Genomic DNA, 25,917 nt, shown 5'->3' with positions numbered 1-25,917 from the left:
TGCGCCTGCGCCTCCTTTGGGGCCGCACCTGCGCTTGCGCAGGAGCCCTCGCGAGAATTCCGGGGCTTCTCTGCGGAGCGAGCGGTGTTTGGCTTGCTGAGATCCTCACAGGGATGTGCGCTGTGCTCAGCCAGCCCAAGACCGTCAGGCTGCGGGCCTTGTGCAGCGCGCAGAAGTTCGGCGTGGCGGGCCGGAGCTGCCAGGAGCTGCTGCGCAAGGGCTGCCAGCGCTTTCAGGTCAGCAGGGGCTCGCAGAGGCAGCTGGCTGCTGCGCGCGGTCCAGGCGCGGCCAGGGGAGCGCTAGTCAGCCGGGGATGGGGCCCAGGAAGGCCGCACCTGCCGCCCGCTGCACCTGGGGTCGCGCGGCATGTCCTGCCCGGCGCTGCGGGGCGACCGCGTCACTCCGCTCCAGCCTCCTCTTCAGCAGAGCGAAGGCCCCGGATACTGCCGTGGAGGCAGCCCAGCCACGGGGGCACCATGCTGCTTTTCCCCTGGATGGGTGTAGACCCACCTCGGGTCCTTGTGCACGTGGGCGGCGGAAGAGAAGTTGCCGGAGTGGTGCCGGGACCAAGTCCCGAAGACTGGCAGTGCGTGAGGCTGTGCGCAGAGTGGGTGCCCGGCTCCGGGGACGCACTCAGGCACCAGTTCAGAACAGGCTCGCGTTTTACGTGCCCTTGAGGAGTTCGTTTTAGAACGGCGAATCCGCACTGCAGACAGCTCCCAGTTGGCATGTCTCAGCACCCTGGCGGTGATGCCAGGTTGGACGTGCACCCAGACGGTCCTGAACTGGGGTCCTGAACAGCTTGTACCTTTGGTTTGGGAGACCAGCAAACTGCAACCCCGCCTGCGCGCACCCCTAAGCGTCCTGCTCCTCCTGCTCCCCCAGCTCCCCGTGCAGGGTTCCCGGCTGTGCCTGTACGAGGACGGCACCGAGGTGACCGAAGACTACTTTCCGGGCATCCCCGACGACGCCGAGCTCGTGCTGCTCACCGAGGGCCAGACATGGCAGGGCTGTAAGTGGAAGCACCTTGGAGATGGGCGGGAAGCCGCACTCTGGGTGCTTAACCCGAGGCCCAGTCCAACCGGAAATCAGCCTGGCGAGGATATTTGGTCAAAGGTACTGAGATGCAAAGTTCTCAGTCCTCTTTCTTAGGAGCCCGGTTTAGTTGTCATTTTAAAAATTTTTTCATTTTAACTGCTAACTGGCAGGGGCTGGAGGCTACAGATTTTTGGGTAGTGGAGCCAGAGAGAGAGCTGTGCAGGCCACAGGTCTTGCTTCTTTCTACGGGGCAGGGTGGGGCTCACCTTTGCTCCTGCCTGTTTTCTAGTGGTGTTTGCTGAAACATTGTCTGCAGGGCTTATGTTGGGGACTGTGTTATTGGAACACTTGCTCCAACTGGTGGTTCTTGAGGGGTATCTGTATCGAAGGCCCAGGGTGTGATTCTTAACTGGGTGGACAGCGAATCTGCACTATTTGTGTTACAACCCAGCATGGAGAGTTTCTTACCCCGAGTGGAAGACACGGTTGAGTACCATTTCTCTGGGAGGTTCATCTGGCTTTTGTGCAAAGGGGACAGTACTTCAGGAGATGGGTGACCTGGGAAAGATGGGGTGCTCCAAGGAGCTGAGTTAGTCCCACCTCCTCTGCTGAATAGCAGAGAGAAGCTGAAGAGTTTGTCCATATCTCCAGGCTGCAGGGGTCGGGGCTCAGCTGCCAGCATGGGGGGTGAAGCATCAGGATAGTCACTGTGATGCCACTTGGGATGGTCCTTTGTGGGAGGCGGACACTGGGCACCACTGGATCTTTTCTTCCCTGGTTCAAAGAGTGTAACAGGCTACTCTCTGTGCCCACCCACCTCCCAGTCTTCATCTCTCAGTCTCTGACTTTCTGTTCTCTCTCTACTTTATCTGCCTCCCTCCACCAAGACCTTTTCCTAGGTAGACTTTTGTAAAGAAATGTTAAAGTTTTTTTTTAAAACAATGATTCTCAGGAAGTTGCAAAGCTAGGAAGCTTCCATGTACCCTTTACCACCTGTCCCAAAGTCACATCTGGCATAACTGTAGTATAGCATCTAACCCAGGAAGCTGATGCTGGGGCCTTGTTTGCGTTCTACTCTGTTGACTTGGAAGTAGCTCCCACCCGTCATAGTCCTCCCTGGTGCTGCCCTTTTATGACCTGCCTGTCCCCACCTATTGCAGTCATTGCCCTTGGTGACCACTTGGAGGTCTGTCTCTCCAGTTTGTCATTTCAAGAATATAGGATGGAATCATGTGATGCACGGCTTTCTGGGTGGGTGTTATTATCTCAGTGTTGAGCGTCCGTGGCTCATGCCTCATTGCATGTCTGGTTTACCACAGTCCCTTTCACCATGCACCTGTTTGGGGGACATAAAGCTGCTATGGGTAGTCATGCCCAGGTTTTTGTGTGGACATATATTTTCGTTTCTCTGGGAAAAATGCCCAGGAGTGCAGTGCTAGGTCACATGGTCAGTGTGTTTTGTTTTTAAAGATAGGACTCTCCCCTTTTGCCACTTGTATTTATTACTGTGCCAGAGGTGCCACGCTAGGACAGATGAGGGAACAAAGGCCCTCAGATTGGAAAGGAAGCACCAGCCCTCAGCTTGCAGATGTGCAGTGTTGTACACGGAGATCCTCAGGGAGCCACTACGAAACCTAGGACTAACACTCAGGCCCAGCAAGTTGCAGGTGTGAGAGCGATACCCAAACCAACGGTGTTTCTGCACAGGTATGGAGAGCGATCTGAACATGAGACTACAAAATTGATCTAGTTTATAGTAGCATCAAAAAGAATAAAATACTAGGGATAAACATAACAAGAAGTATAAAACTTGGGGCTGAAGCTGTAGCTCAGCAGTGGAAGTACTTGCCTAGCACATGTGAGGCACTGGATTCAATCCTCAGCACCACATGAAAATAAGTGCAGGAATTGTACCCATCTACAACTAAAAAAAAAAAAAAAAAAAAAAAAAGTTAAAAAAGAAGCATGAAATGCATGCTCTGAGAACTATAGAACATTATCAAAAGAAACTTGAGGGCTGGGGAGATAACTCAGTTGGTAGAGTGCTTGCCTTGCAAGCATAAGGCCCTGGGTTCGATCCCCAGCACCGCCAAAAAAACCCAAAAAAACAAAAAAACTTGAGGTCGGAGTAGGTGGAAAATAGCCCATATTTTATATTTTTATGGGTCAGAGAAACTTGACATCATTAAGGGGCAGTACTTTCCAAATCGATCTTCAGATTCAGCACAGTTCCCATCAGAATTCCAGCCAGGTTCTTTATAGAAGTTGACATAGTGATTCTAATTTGTAATTCATGTGCTCGCTTCGGCAGCACATATACTAAAATTGGAACGATACGCTTGGAATGGAAACACCATTTGACCCAGCTATCCCACTCCTCGGCCTATACCCAAAGGACTTAAAATCAGCATACTACAGAGATACAGCCACATCAATGTTCATTGCTGCTCAATTCACCATAGCCAGATTGTGGAACCAACCTAGATGCCCTTCAGTTGATGAATGGATAAAGAAACTTGGCATATATATATACAATGGAATATTACTCCGCAATGAAGAATGATAAAATTATGGCATTTGTAGGCAAATGGACGAAACTGGAGAATATCATGCTAAGTGAGATAAGCCAATCTCAAAAAACTAAAGGACGAATGATCTCGCTGATAAGTGGATGAGGACATATAATGGGGGGTGGGAGGGGTTAGCATTAGGTTTAGGGTTAGGTTTAGGGTTAGGGATAAGGAGAGTGGTAAGAATGAAGGAAAGAAGAACTGTATAGAGGGAAAAGAGGTGTGGGAGGGGTGGGGGGGAAGGGAAAAAAAATAAACATCATTGCCCTATGTAAACGTATGATTACACAAATGGTATGCCTTACTCTATGTACAAACAGAGAAACAACATGTATCCCATTTGTATACAATAAAAAAAAAAATTTGTAATTCATATGGAATCACAGGGAACCCAGAGTAACCTAAACAATCTTGAAGAATACAGGATGACCCACACTTACTCAGTGTAACCAAGACCAGGGTACCGACTCCGGGCTGAATGTACAGATCCGTGGAATGGAGAGCCCAGAAGTAAACATGTGGTCACTATTTTGACAGGGATACGGAGAGTGTCAGTGGGGGAAAAGGTCTCTTCAGCACAGGTGTGGGAACATCTGGACGTTCACGCAGAATGAACGTAGTGCATGCAAAAATCAACTCAAAATGGGTTTACAACCTAAATGTAAGAACCAAAACACAAAACTCTTAGGAAACAGGAATAAGTCTTCATGACCTTGGATCTGGCAAAGGATTCTTAGGTGTGATGCCGAAACCATGAACCACAAAAGGAAAATCAGATTGGACTTCATCAAAATGAAATATTTCTGTGCTTGAAAGGACACCAGCCAGAGGGGAAAAGGGGACCCACAAAGTGGGAGAAGGTATTTGCAAACTCTCTGGGGTAATGCACATTTAAAAAAAGCTAACTGTAGTAAAAAGACATCTCCTTTAACAATAGGCAGTGGGTCTGTAAAAATATTCCTCCAAGGAAGATACTTGAAAAGTCACGAAGTCCCTGAAAAAATGCTGGGCAGCATTCATCCTCGGGGGAGCGCACGGTGACCTGCCCCGAGGTGCCCCTGGACCTGCAGACGGATGCTGGGGGGAGGGGGGAACGGGAGCTCCCGCACACCATGGCATGGCGCAGCCCCGGGAAAGCAGCCCAGCACCTCCTCAGAAACCACTCCCGTGGAGGACCCAGCAGGAAGGAACACCCACTCAGAACTCGAGTGTGAAAGTCCTCAGCTGCACTGCCCACAGTGGCCGAGGGTGGGAACGGCCCCGCTCTCCCTCTGCACAAAGGGCAGCTCCAGGTGTGGTCTGTAAGCAGCGGGGCCTGTGCAGGACCTCGGACGAGGCATCTGAAAGGAGCCGCCACAGAGGCCACATGAGGGTTCCCTTCACATCACTTCCCCAAACGGGTGTCTGGGGGTACAAGACCAAGGGGGTGAGAGGGAGAGAGGTTGGCAGCTAACGGCGTGCGGTGTCTTTTGAGATGAGGAAAGTTCTGAGAGTGACCGGAGTTGGGTGGACAGCCTGGACACTTCCAGAACCCAGGGTGCGTACCTAGGAAGTGGGGAGTGGTGAGGAGGGGATCGGATCTCAGCGAAGCTATCGAAGGGTGCAGCGGCTCTCAGTGCCCTGGCATGGCTGTGGGGTGCCTTGCCACCCGTGCAGAGACCATTCCCTCCGTGGCCTGCTGGCCACTGCGGTCTTCCTGGCTGACAGGTGAGGTGCCCCATGTGCTTACTTGCTCCCTGTGGGTTCTTTTTTTTTGGGCCCCGGGGATTGAACCCAGGGCGCTTTACCACTGAGTCACATGCCAGCCCTTTTAAAAATATTTTAGAGTCAGGTTTCACTAAGTTGCTTAGGGCCTCACTCGGTTGCTGAGGCTAGCATTGAACTTGTGTTCCTCCTGCCTCAGCCTCCTGAGCTGCTGGATTACAGGTGTGCGCCACTGTGCCCGGCTGCCTCTGGGTTCTTGTCGAAGTGTTTATGTTTTCTGTTCCTCTCCTGGTTGGAGTTCTTGCTGAGTTTTGAGGGTTGCCCCTGGCATATTCTGGATGTGAATCTTTATCAGGCACTTGGTTTGCAACGTCTCCTTCTGTTCTGTAGCTTTTCTTCTTGTTCTCTTGAACTGTGTCTTTTGCGGAGCAAGATTTTATTTTTCATGAAGTCCAATTTGATGACTGCTGCTTCTCTGCTTCTGCCTTTGGGGTTAAGTCTAAGAAACCCCACTGAACCCTGGGCCTCAGGTTTCCTCCCGTGGGTAGGGGTCTTGTGGATTGGTTTTGAGTACTGAACTAGGCTTGGCTCCCTGCTTGGCCATGCTGTGCTCCTCTTTAGAATCACCAAACCCTGTTGGAAATGTTTTGATAGGGCCCGCGGTAGGCGGTTTTCACTTGACCCTGAGAGCTTATGGGAGAGCTCACTGCCCTGGGAGTTGTGGCGATTTCCATGCCAGGGCAGGAGGTCTGAAGAGGGGTCTCCGAGGAAGACCCTCAGAAGAGGGGTTTGGTTTGGAAAAGAGGAGGCCAGAGGGAGAGCAGGGTGCTCAGGTGGCGCTGCCGTTCTGTGACAGGTGTCCTGGCAGGAGGGCACACGTGGGAGCTGGTGTGTGGTGGCTGCTGGATGCGGCCCGCCAGGCCAAGGGCGGAGGGCCGGGACACCTTGAGTCTGAATCCAGCAGTCCCCAGGCGGAGGGACTGGAGCCTGCCACGGTTGGAGTTCGAATGTCCCCAGTGCAGTGGTGTCCAGAGGTGGAACTCTGGATCGGATCAGAGGGCTCTGACCTCCTCAGTGGGTTGGTCATTGGGTTCATGACTGAGTGGGCTCCCGGGAGGTGGTGAGAACTGATGGAGGCAGGACCAGTGGGAGAGAGTGGGTCCTTGGGGGTCTCTGCTCCGTGGCTGCCATGAGGAGGAGACAGCCCTGCTCTGCCAGGCCCCCTGCACCACGAAGCTCTGCCTCACCACAGGCCCAGAGCCATGGAGCCAGCTGACCATGCACTGAAACCTCTGCAACCGTGAGCCAGAAGAAACCCTCCCTCCTTTAAGTTGTTTTTCTCAGGTATTTTGTCACAGAGATGGAAAGCTGACAGATAGCCTCTTCTCTGACCAGGGCCCGACATGCCTTCCCTGGACTGAATGCATTTCTTTGTCCCCTGCTGGTGGCAGATGTGAGTGACATCCGGCGCTTCCTGAGCGTGTTTCACGAGCCACATGCCAGAGTCATCGAAGCTGCACGGCAGCTGCTTTCGGACGAGAGGGCCCCACTGAGGCAGAAGCTGCTGGTTGACCTCCTGCACACCGTTAGCCAGAACATTGCAGCCGAGACCCGGGCCCAGGACCCACCTTGGTTTGAAGGTGTGTGGGCTGAGGAAGGGCCCAGGAGAAACTGGGGTCTGCATTAGGCCCCAGTGGCCCCTGCCCGGGGTTGGTGTGGCCTTCAGGGAGGCGGGACAGAGTGTGCTCTTCTGGAGCCTGGGGTGCACGGGGAAGGCACCCAGCAGAGGCTCAGCAGAGTCGGGCAGCGACCGGGCAGCCTCTGGCTGGCCTTTGGAATTCATTACCCTTAAAAAATTGAGGCGAAATTGAGTGTAGCGTAGAGTTTACTGTCTTGGCTGTTGTGAGTATGGTCCTCTCCCAGTGTCTGTGGGGGATGGTGTGGTTCCAGGACCTTCAAGGGACCCAAATCCAGGGCTGCCCAAGTCTGTTGCAGAGACAGGTGTGTGTGCCTCAGCCGCCCAGGCCTCGTACTCTTCAGTCTCCCCGAGGCCGTGAGCCTGAGGGACGGGCCCTGCAGAGAGCCCTGGTGTGGTCAGAGAACCACGAGAACGAGTCCATACGGTCCCGCAGGGTGGTTTCTAAACACGTGGGACCTGTGGTTGGCCGAATCTGCAGGTGTGGAGGCCATGGTGTCCAGAGTCAGGCGGCACTGAGTACCCCGCTCTCACTCCGTGGTCGCTGCCATGTCGCTCTGGGGCCCTGGCATCCCGTGCCTGTTGAGCACTGACCCCAGCCTGACACCCTCCGTCCTCCTTGGCATCTGGCTGACGGCTCCCAGGGCCTCCTGTGGGTGGGATCGTGTGGCGTGCCGCCCGCAGCATGCTGTCCCCAGGGCCTCCTATGGGTGGGACCATGTGGCGTGCTGCCCGCAGCATGCTGTCCCCAGGGCCTCCTGTGGGTGGGATCGTGTGGCGTGCCGCCCGCAGCATGCTGTCCCCAGGGCCTCCCGTGGGTGGGACCGTGTGGCATGTCACCTGCAGCATGCTGTCCCCAGGGCCTCCCATGGGTGGGACCGTGTGGCATGTCACCTGCAGCATGCTGTCCCCGGGGCCTCCCGTGGGTGGGACTGTGTGATGTGCCACCTGCAGCATGCTGTCCCATGGCCTCCTGTGGGTGGGACCGTGTGGCATGTCACCTGCAGCATGCTGTCCCATGGCCTCCTGTGGGTGGGACCGTGTGGCATGTCACCTGCAGCATGCTGTCTCAAGGCCTCCTGTGGGTGGGATCGTGTGACGTGCCTCCTGCAGCATGCTGTCCCAGGGCCTCCTGTGGGTGGGACTGAGTGAAGTGCCTCCTGCAGCATGCTGTCCAGGGCCTCCCGTGGGTGAGACTGAGTGACGTGCCTCCTGCAGCATGCTGTCCAGGGCCTCCCGTGGGTGAGACTGAGTGACGTGCCTCCTGCAGCATGCTGTCCAGGGCCTCCCGTGGGTGAGACTGAGTGAAGTGCCTCCTGCAGCATGCTGTCCCAGGGCCTCCTGTGGGTGGGATCGTGTGGCGTGCTGCCTGCAGCATGCTGTCCAGGGCCTCCTGTGGGTGGGATCGTGTGGCGTGCTGCCTGCAGCATGCTGTCCCAGGGCCTCCTGTGGGTGGGATCGTGTGGCGTGCTGCCTGCAGCATGCTGTCCAGGGCCTCCTGTGGGTGGGATCGTGTGGCGTGCCACCTGCAGCATGCTGTCCCAGGGCCTCCTGTGGGTGGGATCGTGTGGCGTGCTGCCTGCAGCATGCTGTCCAGGGCCTCCCGTGGGTGAGACTGAGTGACGTGCCTCCTGCAGCATGCTGTCCAGGGCCTCCCGTGGGTGGGACTGAGTGACGTGCCTCCTGCAGCATGCTGTCCCAGGGCCTCCCGTGAGTGGGACTGTGCGGCGTGCCTCCTGCAGCATGCTGTCCCAGGGCCTCCTGTGGGTGGGACTGAGTGACGTGCCTCCTGCAGCATGCTGTCCCAGGGCCTCCCGTGAGTGGGACTGTGGCATGCCGCCTGCAGCACGCTGTCCCGGGTTCACCCACGTGGCAGCACGTGACAGGAGTTCCTTCCTAAGGCCGAGCAGTGTTGTGTTGTGCACGGGTGCATTTGTTTGACTTTCTGCTAATGCACACTTGGGTCGCTCCTGCCTCTGGGACTGGCCTTTGAAGCCAGCTGGAGGCGGCCTCAGGAGCCTGCTCCCCTCCTGGGAAAGGAGGGCTGTCGGGGGGCCCCAAGCAGAAGCCCTTCGTGGTGTTTGAGATGCCGTGGAAGCCAAAGCCAGATGAGGCCCTGCATGCCGCCACCAGCTGTCCTCTAGCTGAGGCTAGCTGACCCCAGGTTCTGCCCTGCTCTGCAGGCAGGTCAGCAGGGCACAGCCAAGAGACCCTGGCTGCCCTGGACTCTGGGGCTCTTCTTTGTCCTTGCAGGCTTGGAGTCCCGATTTAGGAATAAGTCTGGCTACCTACGGTACAGCTGCGAGAGCCGGATCCGGGGTTACCTGAGAGAGGCAAGTGCTTCCTTGTTCAGGCCAGCTGTGCCAGGGGCTCTGGGCCCAGGCTGTGGACAGGTTGGGGGAGGCCACCCCTCTGCTGGTCCAGGTCTCTGCACCTCACTTCTGAGGCTGCCGTTGTGCGCCCAGGGTGCCAGAGCCCGGATGGAGCCCATGGCTGGGGTTGGCCACCTTCTCCTCCTTGGTTTTGGGTGGACGTCCCCTGCTGGTGAAGAGCAGACCTGGACGTGCTGCCTGTGTGGAACTGTCTGGCTGTGACCCTGTGGGGTCTCCAAGACCGCTGCCCCTGTGCTGCATCCTCTTGTCTGCCCACCTGCTGCTCCTGCCCAAAAGGGGCAGTCACCTTGGGCACCCTCACGTAGACCAGCTTAAGCATGGGTTTCTTCCTGGGTGACCAGGAAGTGCCAGGGCTAGTGCCAGGGTGGGCAGGCTGAGAGGGTGCCCAGAGTGGAGTTCATTGCTTGCCCACTGTGAGTGGAGGGGGCACACAGGTCTAGTCGAGGCATGAGGGACCAGCAGCCTGACCACAGGCGTGGGCCACCCCCTGGTCTGTCCCTTGGCCCTTGCTCAGTCTTGGTCTGCAAGCACTGGCCTTCCTGCCTCCTTTCTGGAGGCGGAGCCAGCTCCGCCCTGCAAGCTGCCTTCCTGTCTGTGCGGCTTCTGCCTCACACTCACAGGTGGGGGCTCCTGCCTGCCCCAGTGCCGTGCCATGTGGGCGGGCGGGCTCCCTGTGCCCTGGGCCTGCCTTGCTGGGCGGCACAGCGTTGCTGACGTGTGCCCTGTCCTGGCTCTGCACTGCCGGAGGTCTTGGTGACTGTCCCCGTGTCCCCAAGGAACCCATTTCCCTAGAGTGGCACCGGCTGGTCCTGGTGCTTTCTCTCCAAGCAGGAGAGACCTGGCCCTTATCATGACCACTGCTGGTCTGTCCACAGGGAGGTGCTGCTATCACTGTGATCTTAGTTCTCATCCAGCTTGGTGGTCAGCATCACCATCACCTCCAGGTCACAGGCTCAGAGCTCTTTCCCAGCATGGGACAACTGAGCAGTGGTCAGACCCTCTGACCACAGGACTGGGTTTGGGCAGGGTCTGGTCTGTGTGACAGAGGGCAGGTCTCTGAGGACCTCGAGGGGTGTGGGAGCCTGATGCAGGCTTTGGGACGGGTGCCTGGGGCTCAGCAGGCCCTCGGCTCTCACAGGTGAGCTCCTGTGCCCGAGTGCTGGGAGCAGAGGCCCAGGAGGAGTACCTGCGGATCCTGGATTCCATGTGCCAGAAGCTAAAGTCCCAGCAGTACAACGGCAGCTACTTTGACAGAGGAGCCGAGGCTGGGAGCCGTCTTTGTACGCAGGAAGGTTGGTTCTCCTGCCAGGTGAGTGGTGTCCTTCTCCTGGGTCAGCCCTGGTGGCCTGAGCACAGCCCTCCTAGGGTGAGGGAGGAGGAGTCGAACCCTTGGCCTGCCTGGCAAAGCCTGTGAGGAGGTGTGGTCCTCACCCTCAGCTGGGAAGGCAGGCCTGTGAATAGCACTGAAGGCACGTTCTCACCCCAGGACTCGGTCTGAGACCCTCGGGCCTGGGCAGGGAGCGGTTGTGGGAGAAAGGAGCTCCTGCCTTGGCCTGCGCCAGCGTTCGTGCCAGGAGCCTCGCTGTCGGCTCTCTGGGTGGTGGGGTCCTGGCAGGCCCTAGTCAGCCTCCCTGCCTGGTGGGGGCATCGGCTGCGAATGCTCTGGGCTGCACAGGTGTACACCCCAGGTTCTGGCCAGGCCTCCTCCTGGACACTCAGACATACTGAGAAGCATCATTTCCCAGGGGCCTGGAGGCCGGTGACGCAGTGAGGGTGAGCGTGGCTGTGCATGCCTGTGCCTCCCGCCTGCTGCTGTCCCGGGGTCCCTCTTGGGACCTGTGAGGCATGGTTGCACCTTGAGTGGTAATGGCCTCTGGGGCATGACACACCTCTGGGCCCTGCTCTTGCCATCTGCAAACTGTACATGTGTGGCCAGTGAGTCCCCACACTGGAACCTTGGTGCTGGCATTCTGTCAGCAGAGCTGGATGGCCAGGGTAGCCTCTGACCACTGGAAAGATCCTTGGTGCCCTACTGGGTAGCTCCTTGTAGGCAATGGATGGCGATGGTATGAATGTCCTCCTTCCCAGTTGGCTGAGCATGCCGACTCCCAGGGAGCTCACTGCACCATTTGCCAAGAACTCATTGTGTACCAGGCACTGTGCAGCGTGCTGGGGACTCAGAGCAACCACGTGCCTGTTCCTTGCCTGCGAGCAGGTCCCAGAGTGGTGGGAGGTGGGAGGTAGGAGGCGTGTGGAGAGGCTGGGCAGAGGTGGCTGAGTGCAGCACAGCCAGTGCTCAGCATGAGTTCCATAGACGCCCGCGGTGCTGAAGGACCCGAGTGCCAGCCCTGGGAAGGTGGGAGCTACTGTCATGGTACTTATAGCCAGGCGCCTGAGCCTCTTGGGGGTCACAGGGAAAGACCGAGAAGCCTTGCAGAGGGAGCGCCACGGCCGTGTGCTCCTGCTCACCACTGCCTGGCCATGACCCTGGCAGGTCAGCACCTTCCCCTCCTCCCAGGCGGTGGGGGCAGCTGTGTGTGGTCACAGTGCCACGGAGGAGCTGGAGAAGACGGGTCTGCCCAGTGTGGAGACGTGGAGGCACGGGATAAGACGCTGTCTCTGGAAGCCCTGACAAGACTGACTTGACCCCTTTGCAAACTCAGCAGATAATGTTAGGGGCAGTGGGAGGGGAAGGAGGTGGCTCCAAGGGCAGAACTGTTCTGCCCGCAGCAGATGCTCCCTCCACCAGCAGGCTCCTCCAGGGGCGGGAGAGCAGTGGAGGATGAGCCTCACGTCCTGGCCTGTTCTGCTGCTGCAGGGCCCCTTTGACCTGGATGGTTGCGCCTCGAAGCACTCCATCAACCCCTACAGCAACCGGGAGAGCCGGGTCCTCTTCAGCACGTGGAATCTGGATCACATGTGAGTCTGTGCCACGGGGACCTTCAGGAGTGCCTGATGCTGAGACCTAAGCTTGGGGAGGAGAGCAGCCTGGGGGGCTGCCCTGCCGAGGGGCGTGGGTGGCCCACTGGTGCTTGGGCTCCCTCGTGTGTGCTTGCTGTGCTGTGCAGGTCAGCTCCAGAGAAGCAGCCCTGGTGTGTGCCCTGGAGGCTGCTGGACAGACAGGTGCTGCCTGCTTCAGAATGTGTGCCTGACACCTGTGGGGGCCCTGGTGCGGCCTTTGCACCCCCCCCCCCCGCGACCCAGTGCTGGGCTCCGCCTGGTGCCACATGCGGTACCGGAGCTGGTGCACCAAGCGTCATTTTCCGGCTCCTTGTTGGCAAGGGCTCTTCCCGAGTCCTGGAGTCCTTGGTGGCTGCTCTGGTTACAGACAGACATCTTTGTGACCGGCTTGTCTTTAGTCCTCTGCTCTTTCCTCACGGCAGGACGCAGCTGTCGGTGTGCTCAGGGAGGAAGTCCTTCTCACCCTGCTTGTTACCAGGACTCTCCTCGTCTCTGCCAGTTTGCTGGGCTCTTTCTGACACCAAATTTCCACATGTGGCTCTCAGCCGTCTGCCTGCTCTCGAACTCTTGGTTATCTATTTGGGGTGGCAACGCCACTCTGGGGACACAGCCCAGAACAGATGCAGATGGTGGTGGCAGAAGGCCTGGCTTGAGCCAGTGACGGTCCCAAAGGACCCGCTCCAGTTTCAGTGTCAGTGTCTCTCGTTAAGAGATAATCTACGTGCTTACGGTTACGTGTGCTGCGTTTTAATTAAAAGTGTGGATGTACGACCGGTCATTAAGAAGATGGAGGAATGCTGATCTGTCTGCCCTCCCCAAACCGTAGCCATGCCCGGCCCTGATGCATGGGGCTCAGGACCGGGTGCACACACATACGTGTTTAAGAGCTAAGAAACAAGCCTCCCACAGGCACGCTCTCCGGGCTCCGGCCCGCTGCAGGTTGGAGAGGAATGGGGCTTTTCAGAGGTCTGGAGCAGAGGTGCCCACGAAGCAGGGCGTCCATCCCTGCCCCTCCTCCCCGCCCTCACCAGCTCCTGCTGAGGCTCCCCGTTCACGACTTTGTACCTCGTATTCTGAGGAAGGTGTCAGGCGCTGTTTCTTAGCATGGGTGTAGTGCAGCCCTGGAGTTGAGCATCTGTGCTTCTAGAGGTCTTAGTTTTCTTCACGACGTCACTCTTGATGCATGAGTCAACAGCCTGTGGTTTCCAGAGACGTCTCTGTGGTTGTTTCAAGCCTTGTCCTGTCCTCGACGGTCCCGCGTCACAGCCCATTTGCTGTGACTGGCCGAGATGCCTCATGGGCACGCTCTTGCTGAGCCTTTGCTGGACCCTGGTCCCCAGCTTCCCCAGGCACCTCTGCACCTTCCCACGTGCTGGGAGGTCAGCCAGGTTGAGGCTGTTGTTTTTGTCCAGTCTGAGACTCCTGTGTTGGCCCCGCAGTGGCGCTCTCTGCTGACGGCGAGCTCGGGCGCACTCGTTGCCTGAGTCCAGGACAGTGTTGGTCCACGGTGGCTGTGTGCTCAGCGTTTGTGGAATATTTGTCACGTGGACGAGTGGGTTTGAGCTCGTCCCAGCTGCCTTACTCGGAGCTCCCTGCCCACGCACCCTCTGCGCTTTGCGGGTCTCACCGCGCTTTCCGTTGCTGCCCTTGGGTGCATGGCACGCAGGTGCTCAGTCCTGTCCTCTTGTGGCGCCCCTCGGTACCTTAACGCCCACGGTTGACGTCACTGCCCGCGCTCTCTGCACGCTCTTCTCCTTTGGGCCACTGTTCTGGCCAGTGTCCTGTACATCACCCGGAGACCAGCTGCTCCTCAGCCTCCTGCGCTCTGTGTCTCATGCTGGCCTTTGCTGCCTGCCGATGGAGGTGGGCCTGACGCTTCTCTATCAAGGTGCAAGGAGTGGACCTGTCTTGCACGTGTCTGTCACACACTGAGTCCTGTCGACAGGCGTCCGCCTTCAGTGCCTGAAGAGCGATGCTGCTGTCCCCCGGCACCTGCCTCAGTGGCGTTGGCTCGGCTGGTCTGGCTTTCTGCCTTCTTGCTGGTGGTTTCAGTTCTTTCTCCTAAAAATGATGTGTCCAGTGTGCGTCTTCCCCTTGGCCCTGGCTGGGACGCATGTTCTTCGTTCTGAAGGAGGCTCTTCTCCAGTCTTGGGGTTGCCGTGCGTTTCTTAGGTACCAAGCGGCTGAGTGTTGGGCCTTCTCGTTTTGCCCTCCTGGTGCAGACTGCTCTTTCACGGTCCCACCCTGCGGTGCTGCGCTCGGCTGCTTCCTGCTGTGGACTGAATCAGCACCCTGAAGGTTCACACTGCAGCTCTGTCCCCGTGTGCCTGCATCTCTGCAGATAGGGTCACGGGTGGGGAGTGTCATTCAGCAGGACGTGTCCTTTGAGGAAGAAGATTGCCTGCTCTCTCTTGCCCATGGTGAGAAGCTGGCCGTCTGCAGCAGGAAATGGCCTCTGACCAGGAAGACCAGACCTGGGGCTTTGGCCTTGGGCTTCCAGCCCTTAGAGCTGGGCAGGACAGTCTGCAGGTCAGCTCCACCCCCCGCAGTCTGCGGCAGTGCCCTTCAGTCTGGCCCTGCGGCTCCATGCTGTTCTGCCTGCCCTCTGTGGATCATGTCCTTCTTAGAAGCAAGTTTAGGACTCTTTAAAAAATAGACTTGTTTTACTGCAGAGTTTTCATGATTTCTGTTTCATCACTCCCACTGTCCATTGCAAGCATATTTACCTCATGGTTGTGTGGTGAAGAATCAACCTTGTTCAGAGAGAAGGCTGGCATGTGTACCTGACCCTTGGGAGGTGACCACTGAGCCCTTGGAATGTCCTGCCTGGTACTGTCTTTGCTTACCTGGGGGCATGGGCCACAGATAGGGTAATGGTGTGATTTGGGGTGTTACCAGCCTGACCTCTGGAGGGACCGGGGACTGGGGTCAGCTGTGGCTGTGTGAAAGGGCCCAGCAGACTGCTCCTGAGGCTTGGGTGTGTTCCCGGGTGGCACTGCTGCAGGCGCGCCCGGCTGGAGGAGCGGGTCTGCCCCGTCTGCCTCCTCCCTGCTGACTCCAGGTGGTAGCCTCAGCCGTGGTGACCCAGAGCCACGTGGTGTCCCAGAGCTGTGTCCGCGGGGCTGGGAGTCGTCTTAGTAAATCACCAAGTTGGAGGGTGGTCCCAGGATGCCCCGCACCCTCAGGGACTGCTCAGACAGCCGTGGGGGACGACGCTGCTTGTCCCCGTGCTTCTGCTGGTGGGAGCCTCCCTGGGCACACCCCGTGCGTGGGCCTGTTGGCCTCTGGAGCCTGTGCACTCGTTCACCACGACACCAGGGTCTTCAGTTCCTGGAGCAAGGTCATACTGTTCCCTGTCTGCCGTCACCCAGCCCCGTCGGAGTGTTCATCTGGACTCGGTGCCCATGTGACAGCCTGAGGCTGGGTGACTGGGAGATGGGTACAGTTCACACTCCGGCACCTGCCCTGTGTGCCCCTGCCCCTCCCCTGATGCTGAGTCCAGGTGTGACCACATGACCTTTGAAACAGGACGCGGATATTGCCTGACAGGTGCTCACGGGTCAGGACTTGTCCTCTTGGACCATCCTTGGGGATGTAGGTCCATCTGGGAGAAGGGCCCAGCCCCAGCTGACCCTCAGCAAGTGTGGCAGCTGTGGTGCCTTTAGAGGTGCCTTTACAGATCAGATCCCACACTGGTCCTTCCCGTAAGTGGCCGGGCACCATACGTTTAGCAACAGCAGGGGAGTAGGAACTGCACCGGGTCTGGACCATGGCGCCCCGTCAGCAGGGTGACCGCCTCTCGCCTGGCTTTGCAGAATAGAGAAGAAGCGCACCATCGTGCCCACGCTGGCTGGGGCCGTCCAGGAACGGGGCGGGAGAGAGGTGAACTGGGAGTACTTCTACGGCCTGCTCTTCACCTCGGAGAACCTGAAGCTGGTGCACATCGCCTGCCACAAGAAGACCACCCACAAGCTCGAGTGCGACCCCGGCAGGATCTACAGGTTCCAGAAGAGGACACAGAGGCGGCGGCCTGCCCGAAAGTGCCGGTGACCCAGGTGCCGAGTCCTTCCCCCTCCACAGGGCCCAACTGTGCCCAAGAGTAACGGGTGTGATTCTGTGTTTTGTCCTCACTCTACAGCAGTTTCTGAAAAACTTCTAGGAACTTTTCCTACCATCTGATTTCAGTGCAGTTCTGCTCTCTCTCCTTTGCCGGTGGACACCTTTGGGTGCTCAGTGGGCATTTGTGGGCTTCTGGCTGGCACGGAGTCATCTTGAGCTCTGGGCTTTGGTACTGTGCGTGCCCCTGTAGCAGCCTCCACGCTCACACCCCGCCAGCTGGGCCGGCTGCTCCTGTGCCTCAGCTTTGTGCTGGTCTCCATTTCCACAGGAAAAGGCAGTCAGTTCCATCTTGACCCTTCTAAAAGCCCCAGGGAGAGGTGTGCTGTTTCTGGGGTAAAACGTCTGTGCTCCATGAAGAACTTGCAGGGTGTTTACTGCTGTGTTATTTAAAATAGCAAAAAGTGGGAGACTTTCCAGATGTCTCAGCAGGGATAGCTGATCATGGCATTATGTTGTCATGCAAGGTTGCTTTTTTTAGGTAAAAAATGTTCAGATATCATTAATTTCATGATTCAACCTAACACGTACACAAACAAAACTATAGTAGCTTGACGTGTTTGTGAGATAAATGTTCTTGTGCAGACATGGAGGCAGCTGAATGTACAGGCAGCCGGCTATGTAGAGAAGGACCTGTTGGTTTTTTAAATATGTGTAGGAAGCTGGATGCAGTGGTGCATGCCTGTAACCCTAGCAGCTCAGGAACTGAGGCAGGAGAACCGCAAGTTCGAGGCCAGCCTCAGCAACTTAGGGAGCACGATTTCAAAATAAAAAAATTTTAAAGTGGGGGGCAGGGTGGGTCTCAGTGGTTAATAAGCACCTTTGCCTTAATCCCTGATGCAAAAAAAAAAAAAGGCATGTGCACAGATGATCTGGGAGGAAACAGCTGCATGGCAGAGATCCTGGGGATGTGACAGGATAGGACTGGGTGACAAAGGGCTGATTTATATCATGATTTTGTAACACTTGAATTTTTTGAAATGTGTTTCATAACATTTCATGATGTACTTTGTAAAGACATACATTTCATAATATTTGGATTTTTACATTCATACCATCAGAAAAAGCAATAAAGATGTCTCTAAAATGTCAACAGCTTGTGCTCATTGGGAATGATGAAAGTAACGCTGAAATAAGAGGCTGAGGATTTTTGATGGCTGACCCTGGTGACTCCATCTGCACAGAAATCCAGCACTGTCTTGGAGCAACCTGCCTGTGGAACTTAGAGGCGGTCCCTTCCTTTCCCCTGGGCACGCTGAGCACTGCACCCCATGTCTGTGTTGAGACGGTTTCTAGGAAGTCCCCTTGAAATAACGTGGCCTCCTGTCACTGTTGGTCAGGCCCGCGTGCCAGGTGCCGGCAGCCGGCCTGGGCAGAGGGCATCAGAGGTCTGAGTGCACTAGTGGCTTCTGAGGTTTGTTTCTTGGGTTTAGTCTGCATATTCCGATGCTCCTGCAGTGGCCCTGCGTCTGCGAGCACAATGGCAGGAACTCTGCCCTGGGTCCATTTGCTCCAGGGGGCCCTGCCTGCCTCCCGGTGCTATGTGCTGTACATGGGATGCCTGTGCAACTCTGCTTCCACTGACAGTGACCTTCAGGGACATGGGTGTGCCGTCTCTGCCACCTGAACCCTAGAAGCCATGAGGTGAGGCCTCTCTAGTTGCCACATGAAACACCACCTTCAGCTTCCAGGGCCGGCTCAAGGTGCATGGCCAGTTGGAAAGGGCCCTGTGCAGGACGGGTGTGGGCTGACCAGGGTGCTTCCACCTGGGAGCCCTGTGAGTGCAGGTCAGACGGCGAGTGAACAGGGCAGCCCCAGGAAGGGTCACGCCTCCCAAGTCACATTGTGCTGGCACTGTAAGGACATGACTTCTGCAGGCATACTCTGATTCAGGACAGTGCCACTTGGTAAAGTTCACTTAACAGGAACAAGAAACTGCTCAAATCTGAAGCAGCTGTCACCTCTCATAAGGGTGCTATTATTAACTGTCATTAATGCAGCAATCTAAAGATGTAAATTATTTTTCCCTGGCCATCAGAAAATGACCATACAAACAAGTTTCAAATTATATTTAGTCAGTGAGTAAATGGCAGAATCTTCCCGAGCAGGTGAGGGGCACGCATGGCAATCACAGCAGAAGCAGAAGACAGTGCAGGGCACTCCTTACAGAGAGGGCAGCTGAGGGACCCGTGCGGGGCCCGTCTCCTGCTGACTGACCTGCTGTCATCACTTCCTGCACTCCGGGACAGCTGGCAGCGGAAAGACAGCCTGTCTGCACCCAGGCAGAACTGGCCAGAAGCCCAGACATGGAGCTCCTCCTTACGAAGCCCTGTGTTCTCCCCAAGGGTCCGTACCAGGGGACCCAGGCTTCCTCCTGGGTGCTCTGCTGAGCCCCAGAGCACCGCTGAGAGGAAGAGGCAGGAGAAAGCCCCCCACATGGCTGCTTTCCTTTGTCTCCTGGTGAAGACATGTCACCAGGCACTCCTTGATACAGGGGGGACTGGGGAGCATCTTGATGCCAGGCAGGGCTGGGGTGAGGCGTGTGGGCCCTGGGGGCAGCCTGCAAACACCTGCAGCCTGGACGGTGCCTCCACCACACAACAAGGCTGTCTAACCCTGGTGAGGCAAAGGTGAGCGAGCGAGCTTGTCGGTGAGTGTGGCGCAGGGTAGGGGCCGGGCTGCCTCTTGGAGCCAGTCCCAAGGCCTTGCCTCTCCTGCTGGCTAATGGGCCTGAACGGTGGTTCCAGCCTAGGACAGGGTTCATTTATTTCCTTGGCTCTCAAACATTTAAAATAGTTTCAGGTATAGTACTTAAAATTTTTCACAATATGTCTTTATTTCTTTCCCATGTGTACTTTGCAAACTTTGAAGGTAAATGCTAGCTCTACGTTGAAACGAGGACAGCCTGTAAGCACTGGCACTGAGCTGATCTCAAGTGACCGATTCTGATAACGGAAATTGACGTGCACATCCTCAAACCAAGAGCCCAAGGGCAGTCTTCTGATCAAGCTCAGGTTCACTTAACACAGAGCCCCTGTGGCTGACCCACTCAGCACCACGAGCATGTAAATGTGGAAAAGATGCCTCACGGAAGCAGCAGCTTGCAGGGTCCCAAGGAAACCTCCCACAGGCACCTGGTATCTGCACAGTTGACTGATGGGTGAGTTTTGAGATTCGATTTGGAGATGTTCTCGTGGAGACGCACTGTACGTGGACTGCGTAATCTGCTAAACTGTCAGATTGTTAACTGTTCTGAACATGTTGAGAAATCATCCTGTGCTTCTCTACATTTCTGCATCGTCATCGTCGTCCTCATCATCTTTGGCTCTGAAATGCATTTTTCTGAATTCTCGTCTGCTCATTGAAGGACAAGATGAAGAGGCCGGTGGCAGGTCCTTAGAGGGAAGAAAACACAGACTTCAGTCCCAAGTGACACCCCATGAGTGCCTGCACCCACAATGCACCTTGGTCAGCTCTGGTCTTGCAGAGTGGGCCTCCCCGTTAGACACAGGAATGAGGAGGTCCAAGCGCTCATCCCTCAGTAAGGAGGACGCTGGCTCAGGCAAGAGACAGCAAGGTGTTCAGGAAACCACGGTGGTGTGGGGTCCTGGTGCACCTGGAGGGTGGGGCAGGTCCCTTCCCCCGGAGCCTTTACGATGGCAGGAGTTTCAGCGTGGGAGCTTGAGGGAGTGCCCTGGTTACCTGATCTCTCATTTTCTCCCCTGCACTGTGATTGTTAACGGGTCTTAACTCTGCTGAGGTGTGCTTGAAACAGGTGCAGCGGAGGGCGAGGTGCCACTCTTACCTGCATGAGCTCCACATTTCCGAAAAACCGGCTCACTGGCATGGGCTGGTTGCTGTCGTCGTCTAGAAAGATGCTGTTGTCCATCTGAAATGATGGCTTCCGCACATCCTCTCTTTCCATCGCTGCCAACTGGTCCTGCCCCACAGAGCCGCCATTTGACTCCTCTGCTCCCGCCCCTGCACTGAGCTCTGGTGTGGACAGGCCATCTTCAGTCTTTGCTGAGCAAGGGTCACCAGCAGCTCTGCAGGGGCTGCGGGGAGGCGCTGTGGCCTCCTGCGGTGTAGCAACGCCAGCCTCACGGCCTGGGAGCAACATCCTGTCTTCTGCAAACTCATTTTCACAAGGGGTCTTGGGTGCCACTTTTGGCAAAGAAGCACTGTCACTTTTAGGGACTAGTTTCTGTAATTCAGCCTTCAAAAGATGACTTCTGTCACACTTGAACTTCTTGGAAGTTCGCCTGTCTGCAGCCTTGTGGGATGAGGAAGTCTGCCAAGAAAGAAGAATGTAAGGGGAAACCAGACACATCTAGACACAAGGGCCTTGATCCCAGAGGCTCCTGTTTCTTCTCATCTGAGACAACATAACTCTTGTCACCTGTGTTACCACCAAAGGGACAGAATGGCTGAGGACGAGTCTAGACACAAACCCTGACGTTGCTCCAATGCTTTCAGTTTTTCCTAGTGTGTGTTTCTGAAGCGTATGTATTTACTTGTTATAAAGTTATAATGAAAGGATCCAGCCTCCACTCATTCCTGAAGGGAAGCTTTCGAAGGCACGGGTTTCGCATTCTCCAGACAGTGCCTGGTGTGTCAGGTGCTCAGCAAGTTTGCAGAGTGGACTTCGACACTTTAACAAGCAGCTGAGACAGCACCAGCGGCTGGTGTGCACAACTGGCCAGGGCTCAGGAAGCAGAGCCACCTTATGTACGAGTGCAGGGTCAGGACGGGGACTCCTTGGAGACAACAGCTGCAAGACCCTAAGAGGGCCCTTCCTAGTCCCTTCAGCCTTCCCCTCTGGTGGCCCTTGGGGTGGCAGTGTGGTCATACCCCTTCTTCACGGGAGAGGCCACCTTCAAGGTGAACGCCTGGGTCTTGGAGCCCAGGTCTCTGACACACACAAGCACCCTGGACTGCAGAGCAAGCCTCCTTTGAAAGCAAAGTCAGCAGCACCAGGCTGTCCTCCAGAAGGGCCCTGGATCTAAGCTACGTTAATGTCTTGGAGTGATAAGTTTGTATCAAGACCTCGGTGTTCTTCATGGCCACATAGCTCACCAGACATGCTGTTTTGGCAGACGTGGAGCCAGTGACATCTTGGGCAGGGGTCAAGCTGGCCGCAGAGCAACTTCGGGCTCGTAGGCGCGCTGAAGATCGCACTCCGCCTGTAAGCTAGACCAGATGGAGGCTCAGTCAGAGGACAGTCCCAGAAAGAACACCAGCATGCAGCTAGTAGTCTCCCAACTGGAGAGACCGAGGCTGTCCCCGCCTCCCGCGTGTCATCACCTTCATAGAGGCAGCTCTGGTCCAAATGTGCACAAACAACTGTGCCTGGGTTTGGACAGAGGGTCCGCTGTGCACAATCTTGAAGGCTTGGGACAATCTGTCCCCTCACCGTGTATGTTTGTAGGACCACCTGTATGTTAATGAACTCAAAATCATTTCAAAGTGTCTAGAGAAAGCAGCACGTTCCTTCCTCAGAAGGCTCTCAAGTCCTCGACAAAAGGTACCATGAAAACAAAAGCCAGTTCCTGGCCTCACGCCTCCTTCCATAAATGACAGTCCCACTCTATAGCTTCAAGCAGGTAGCTTCTAACAGATCTTACTGTTGGCAACTGTCTACTTCTACCCTATCCTGAATGCAAAGGAAATGCTTCTAACAGAAGTCTAAACATTTAAAATAACATTTAAGAAAAATTTTAGGCTTTCAGAAAAGTAGCAAAAACAAAGAGCAACACTAAAACTTAGCATTGATTCCATACTGTTAACTGTGGATTATATTTGTACTTCATTTTTCCATGAGTTCCTTTTTTCTGTTCTAGAATCCAGTCCAGGATACCACACTACACTTGGAAAACCGTACATTTCAAAGCTCATTTTAAAATTAGAAAAGAACAGAAGTGAGTAATAGAAGCAATAAACAGAAGTGAGGGATTAAGGCAGAAATCCCAAGCTCACAAGCCATTGCCATGAGGGGCCCTAGGACTGGAAATCCACCAGGGGCCAGATGCAGGGCGCTCTGCCCACCAGCAGATGGAGGAAACAAAGGAAAAGCCCATGTAGAGGAGCAAGTCCGCTGCGTCCACTCTACGGTAGCTGCTGCCCAGGACTCTGCCCTAGCTGGAGACGGTGCATTGGATAGGGGGGTGGGTGGCCCTGCTACAGGCAGTGCTGGGAAGGGGCTGCTGGGTGGGTGCCAGGGCTTGTGTCACCTGCAGTGCTGAATGTGACACTGCTGAGAGTCACCGTGACTCTCAGGGACAAAACTGCCGCTCAGCCCAGTGAGACAGAGAGAGGAATTCCCAAACGGAAATTCTGGAGTTTGAAATACAATGAAGGGCTCTCAGCGGTAGATATGGACTGGCAGAAGAAAGAATAAAGAAACCTGAAGACTGGTACATCATGTAAAATGAGAAGAAAATGAAAAGTGCCTACTGCATCATGTACACCAACGTGTGTGATGGGACAACAGAAAGAAGGAAACAAATATTCCAAGAAGAAAGGACTGAAACCTTCCCATAGTTACTGAAAAACAACCTGCACCTCCAGGAATGTTAATGAGCTGGATGAACTTCAAGTGTATAAATGCCAACAAGGTAAGCAGGGTAAATCCAGGCACGACGATGTAAAAACCCTGAAAGTCACGGGTAAGTACAAACTCTGGAAAGCAGCTGGAGGGAACCAGCGCCCTGGGGAAGGGAACCATGGAGGCCACGGCACAGAATATCCAACACTCTCAAGGTATTTGAAGAAGAGTCTGCCCACCAAGAACTCTAAACCAGCAAAGCTACCCTTTGGAGATGAAGGCAGAGCACAGACTCCTCCAGACCCAAAGTTGAGAGATTTGTTGCCAGCAGTGTCACCTTACAAGAAATACTGAAGAACGTTCTTCAGGTTGGCGCCCGTGACCCCAGACAGCAATTCGAATCCGATAGAAATCATCAGTGGAGCCCAGTGACAGGTCATGCCTGTCATCCCAGTTACTCAGGAGGCTGAGGCCAGAGGACCACACGTTCATGGTCAGCCTCAGCAAATCAGCAAGACCCTCCCTCAAAATAAATATGTATTTAATATCTATAAAATAAAAAAGGCTGGGGATGTGGCTCTGGGGTAGAGCAGCCCTGGGTTCAACGCCCAGGACCACACAGAACAAAACCGAGAGGGCCGATCACGTCCTTAGAAGGGGTTCCAGGCGCAGTCCTCGGGTCTTAACTGCCACCGGAGGCGGCGACGGTCCCTAAGTGGCAGCAACAGCGCGCAGCTCACCAATCACCAGGCGGCAGGTGGGCGGGGCGGGGCCGCACCGGGCAGGGAACGCTGCAGCTGGCAAGGCGCTGACAGTGCCGGGCGTGCCCGGCAGAATCCGCGGGGCGTGGGGCGCAGCGCCGGGGCCGAGGGCCGGGCCGGCGGGCGGCAGCACCCGTCCCGCTGGGGGCAGCCAGCCCCGCTCCGCTGGTCGGTAGCAGGCATGCGGCCGAAAGCCCACCCTGCAAGGCGAGCGCGAGACGGACGGACCGGGAGCGCCGAGTGGTGCGGGCCCAGCGCGCCGGCGCTCGGTCCCCGGCCTCCCGCCCGGTCACGTGCCGAGTTTCCCAGCCCGTTCGGCGGCAGGTGCCCCGGACTCCCGGGCACGCAGGAGGCCGGGAGCCCCCGCCCCGGGGGCGAGGCCAGGCGGAGGCCGCCCCTCGCCCCTCCGCGGCCCGCCCCTCACCTTCCTGCTCCTCATGAGTGTGAGCGGCGCCGCTGCCCCCGCGCCCCGCCAGCCGCTCCTCCGCAGAGCCCCAACCCCGCGCTGGACCGGCGTCGGACGGCGTCTGACGTCTCCACGGAGCTGGCCAACCGCGGCTCGGCGTCCGCAGGCACGTGACCCAACAACTTGTGTCTGTACGTAAGCGGGCGGGGCGCAGCTCGGAGGTTTCGGGCCTCGGGTCGGAAGGCCGAGCCGGAAGTCGAGCGGCCTTCGGGCCATGTTTGAGACGGGCACTTCCTCTGCGCGTCCGTGGACGCCATGTTTGAGACGGGCACTTCCTCTGCGCGTCCGTGGACACCATGTTTGAGGCGGGCGCTTCCTCGGCGCGCCCGTGGCCGCCATGTTTGAGGCGGGCGGCAGCCAGTTTCTGGGGCAGAAACACACTGTACCGTGTGATGGGGGCCCTGGCCTTTCTGAGCCATCGAGGTTCACACCACTTAGGACTCTTGGTCCTTCTTCACGGCTCTGCCCTGTTGGGTCCTCACTCCCGGCCAAGAACGGGCACAGAGTTTCCAGCCCCTGCAGGGTTGTCCTTACACTTCATTCTCCCTCGCCACAGCCCGTCAGCTGCAGGTCCCTGTCCGCTATAGACTGCAGGGCCTCCTTGCTGGCCCTCCCTCCTCTGGCCCCACCGACCACAGCGGCGTGGTGCTCAGGGCTTGGTGGTGGGAACCTGCTGCAGTTCTGTGCTCCCCCTTCTGCTTCCGGGGTCAAGACCAACAGTCTGAGTGTTGCCTCAGGCCCAGCCTGGTGCCCAGTATGTGGTAGACTCTGGATGGAGGGCCCTGAATGGAGGGCCCTTGAGCTTGCCCAGCTGGCCTCCTCCACTCACCTGGCCCCAGCGCCCTTGCTGTGCACACAACTCCTGCTCAGCTGCCACGGTTTTTCCACGTTTCTCTGCCCCGTTTTGCCTGACTTGTCTTCTTCCCACCTCAACTCAGCTAAGTTTCATGTTGCTAGGGAGGCGTGACCAGATGCCCTCGGGCCCCACATTAAGTCTGTCACCTAAGCTTCCTTCGCTTTTGCATCAGGACATGGTGCCGGTTGGGTGTCCTCTTCCCATTTCAGAGCGGCACGTTTGTTCTCACCCATTCACCCAGCATATGCCCGCTGAGCGCCCATCGTGTGCCACAGACAGACCCGGCACTGGGTACAGTGGTGGCAAACACAAGCAGTCGTTTTAGAACTTTGGCCCAGTGGAGGAGATGGGTGTTGGTGACGTATTTACATGAAGAGTGGTGGATTTTCAGTGTGGCGAGGACACACAGGGACAGAGGAGTCAGGCCTGCTGTGGGGCAGATAAGGATTCTTGGTGACCAGAACCTCCTTCTTCCCTCCTTCACCCTTTTGGGCCTGCCAGGAAGAAACAGGTGGGGCTTTTCATTATTAACAGGTCTAGGGAGCGCTGGGCTGGCAGGCTGCCGGTGACAGGCACTGAAGTATGCAGAGCCTTCTCTCCCTCCTCCCCGCTCCCTTCTACGTTGCCACCTTGGGTTGCAGGAGGTCCTGGGAGGAGCACAAAGCCCCTCCACCTGAAGGCAGATTTTCCACGTGCTTCTGAGTTTCTCGTATCCATTTCATTTCTTTGTTCTTGACCAGCTGGAGCCCCTGCCCTTCCAGGATGAGGGCCACCGTGAGGGACATTGTCTTAGTAGCAGCAGGGGACGGGAT

The 25,917-nt window shown here is 56.5% G+C and overlaps 2 protein-coding genes across 11 annotated transcripts; one reads left to right on the top strand and one right to left on the bottom strand.

The window, feature by feature from the left end:
• The first annotated feature begins 33 nt into the window (after positions 1-33).
• Dffb (DNA fragmentation factor subunit beta) lies at positions 34-17,332 on the top strand. 9 transcript variants are annotated; one of them, XM_047549716.1, is made up of 9 exons: positions 34-236; positions 886-1,056; positions 1,460-1,475; positions 4,520-4,537; positions 6,743-6,952; positions 9,262-9,341; positions 10,540-10,710; positions 12,220-12,320; positions 16,178-17,332. In XM_047549716.1, exons 1-9 carry the CDS (start codon positions 114-116, stop codon positions 16,410-16,412), a joined length of 1,125 nt encoding a protein of 374 aa, XP_047405672.1. In that variant the 5' UTR covers positions 34-113; the 3' UTR covers positions 16,413-17,332. The 9 variants fall into 9 exon arrangements, 6 of the variants coding, with proteins under 6 accessions (XP_047405672.1, XP_047405658.1, XP_047405653.1 ...); XM_047549702.1 differs by lacking the exons at positions 1,460-1,475; positions 4,520-4,537 and having other exon boundaries at positions 886-1,012; positions 6,764-6,952; XM_047549697.1 differs by lacking the exons at positions 1,460-1,475; positions 4,520-4,537; positions 16,178-17,332 and adding an exon at positions 12,785-15,823 and having other exon boundaries at positions 886-1,012; positions 6,764-6,952.
• Positions 17,333-17,510: 178 nt separating this feature from the next.
• On the bottom strand, positions 17,511-24,342 carry C1H1orf174 (chromosome 1 C1orf174 homolog). 2 transcript variants are annotated; one of them, XM_047549728.1, is made up of 4 exons: positions 23,365-24,166; positions 21,555-21,668; positions 20,284-20,769; positions 17,511-19,873 (listed from the first exon to the last, which is right to left on the bottom strand). In XM_047549728.1, the coding sequence occupies exons 1-4, from the start codon at positions 23,512-23,514 to the stop codon at positions 19,763-19,765; spliced, it is 861 nt and encodes a 286-aa protein (XP_047405684.1). In that variant the 5' UTR covers positions 23,515-24,166; the 3' UTR covers positions 17,511-19,762. The 2 variants fall into 2 exon arrangements, with proteins under 2 accessions (XP_047405684.1, XP_047405680.1); XM_047549724.1 differs by lacking the exon at positions 23,365-24,166 and adding an exon at positions 24,208-24,342 and having other exon boundaries at positions 17,517-19,873.
• Positions 24,343-25,917: the final 1,575 nt, after the last annotated feature.

The sequence above is a fragment of the Sciurus carolinensis genome, chromosome 1 (genome assembly GCF_902686445.1).
Source record: "Sciurus carolinensis chromosome 1, mSciCar1.2, whole genome shotgun sequence".
Lineage (NCBI taxonomy): Eukaryota > Metazoa > Chordata > Mammalia > Rodentia > Sciuridae > Sciurus > Sciurus carolinensis.
Note: the sequence above shows the minus strand (reverse complement) of the source record. Positions and strands in the feature narration are given on the sequence as shown.